The sequence below is a fragment of the Perca flavescens genome, chromosome 12, assembly GCF_004354835.1.
Source record: "Perca flavescens isolate YP-PL-M2 chromosome 12, PFLA_1.0, whole genome shotgun sequence".
NCBI classification, from domain to species: Eukaryota; Metazoa; Chordata; class Actinopteri; order Perciformes; family Percidae; genus Perca; species Perca flavescens.
In genome coordinates this window covers 35,876,474-35,878,325 of record NC_041342.1, presented here as the reverse complement: position 1 = coordinate 35,878,325, position 1,852 = coordinate 35,876,474, and the positions used below count along the sequence as shown (strand labels likewise).

General features: G+C 44.9%; 1 protein-coding gene across 2 annotated transcripts in view; it reads left to right on the top strand.

Moving 5' to 3' along the window:
• Positions 1 to 492: 492 nt before the first annotated feature.
• Positions 493 to 1,852, top strand: part of LOC114565916 (dynein heavy chain 17, axonemal) — a 32,323-nt gene continuing 30,963 nt past the window's right edge. For both annotated transcript variants that reach the window (XM_028594259.1, XM_028594258.1), the window contains exon 1: positions 493 to 580. In XM_028594259.1, the coding sequence (XP_028450060.1) occupies positions 573 to 580 (8 nt within the window). In that variant the 5' untranslated portion in view covers positions 493 to 572. The remainder of the gene's footprint in view (positions 581 to 1,852) is intronic.

The following is a 1,852-nucleotide window of genomic DNA, read 5'->3' as shown; positions in this document are numbered from 1 at the left end:
CTCCCTCCCCTCTCCCCCTCCCTCCCTCTCTCCCCTCCCTCCCTCTCTGCCCCTCCCTCCCTCTCTCCCTCCCTCTCTCCCTCTCTCCCTCCCTCTTTCCCCCCTCTCTCTCCCCCTCCCTCTCTCTCACTCCCCCTCTCCCCCCTCCCTCTCTCTCTCCCTCTCTCCCCTCTCTCTCCCTCCCTCTCTCCCCCCCCTCACTCCCTCTCTCCCCCTCTCTCTCTCCCTCTCTCCCCCCCCTCTCTCTCTCTCCCCCCCCCTCTCTCTCTCTCATCTCTCCTGTCCCCCTCTCTATCCTCCCTCCTACTCCCTCTCTCTCCTCTCCCCTCTCTCTATCCTCCCTCCCTCTCTATCTCCCCCCCCTCCCCCCTCTCTATCCTCCCCTCTCTCTCTCTCCTCTCCCCCCCTGCAGGAGGTGTTCAGTGTGAGCCTGCAGCTGTACCAGTTGGACCAGGCGGTGCTGTCTGGCGTGGGAGGCAGGAAGTGGTCTGACGTGGTCCAGGAAGTGTACCAGGACTTCTTGGGTCATGTGACGGTTCTGTCAGACTTCACCTGTGACCCCACTGACCCCGATGACCAGGTGAGAGTCAGCTGATGTGTGTCTGTGGGACTCTGAGCTCTGTGTACTGAAGTATATATACACTAGATTACCTTTTTATTTTACACAAACACAACAAATCAAACAGCAAACACCCCCAGGGCGCATGTGTCAAACTCGAGGCCTGCGGGCCAAATCTGGCCCATTGTAAGTTCTGATCCGGCCCGTATATTAATTTAGGTTCACAATAGATTTTGGCCCACCTAGTTGTGTGCAGAAACCAAAAAGACGGGAAACTCTTTTCAAACTGTAATTATGATGTAATTATGTGACACTAAAAGCAGAATTTGGCACATTTGCAGACTTTGAGACTTAGGAATTCTATAAGAATATTTAGGCTGAGAAACAGCTTGCTGTAAAAAATGTCATTATTGTTTTGCTTGATTTGCAAAACTCTCTGATGGCTAAGGAACATTTTTTTAGGGCTTTATGTTGACTTTACTGTAAGTGAGAAAAAGCTATATGAGACATGCAATAATACAGTCCAATATGTCTGACTTTGATTAAATAAAGCATGTCCATAAACTCTCCATGTCTGGCCCCTGATGTGACGCTTATTTCCAAGTGTGGCCCTCTGGGAAGTTGAGTTTGACCCCCCTGCCCTAGGGGGGTTATAAAAGGAATATCTCACCTAAGGAAGAGAAAAAAAAATATATATATATATATATATATATATATATATATATATATATATATAATATATATATATATATATATATATATATATATATATATATATATATATATATATATATATATACACACACACACACACACACACGTATACCCAAACAAGAAATGGTCGTGTACAGATCACCTCAGTAAAGAGCTTTCTCCTCTCCTCCAGGCTTTCTCTAGATAACTGGCTACTCTATACGGTTGCCATGTGAACAGCCATCTCAGTCTTTGAGCATCATCCATATTCACCAAATCAATCTCCGCTTTTATCCTACCAAACAAAAAGTCACGCTGTTCACAACAAAAAGGACAGTAGAAAACAGAAGTGAACTCATTTTCGACAGATCTCAGCTGAGCATACACAGATCTTTGCCTTCTTGACAAATTATCCATCCAATCCAATCCAACTTTATTTGTAAAGCACATTTAAAACAAAGGTTGACCAAAGTGCTAATACTAGAAAAATAAAATGCACACAATACACAATACAACTCTCAAGCAGGTTTAAAAGCCAGTGAATAAAAGTGAGTTTTAAATCGTGATTTAAAACTGTGAACGCTGGGGGCCACTCTGACA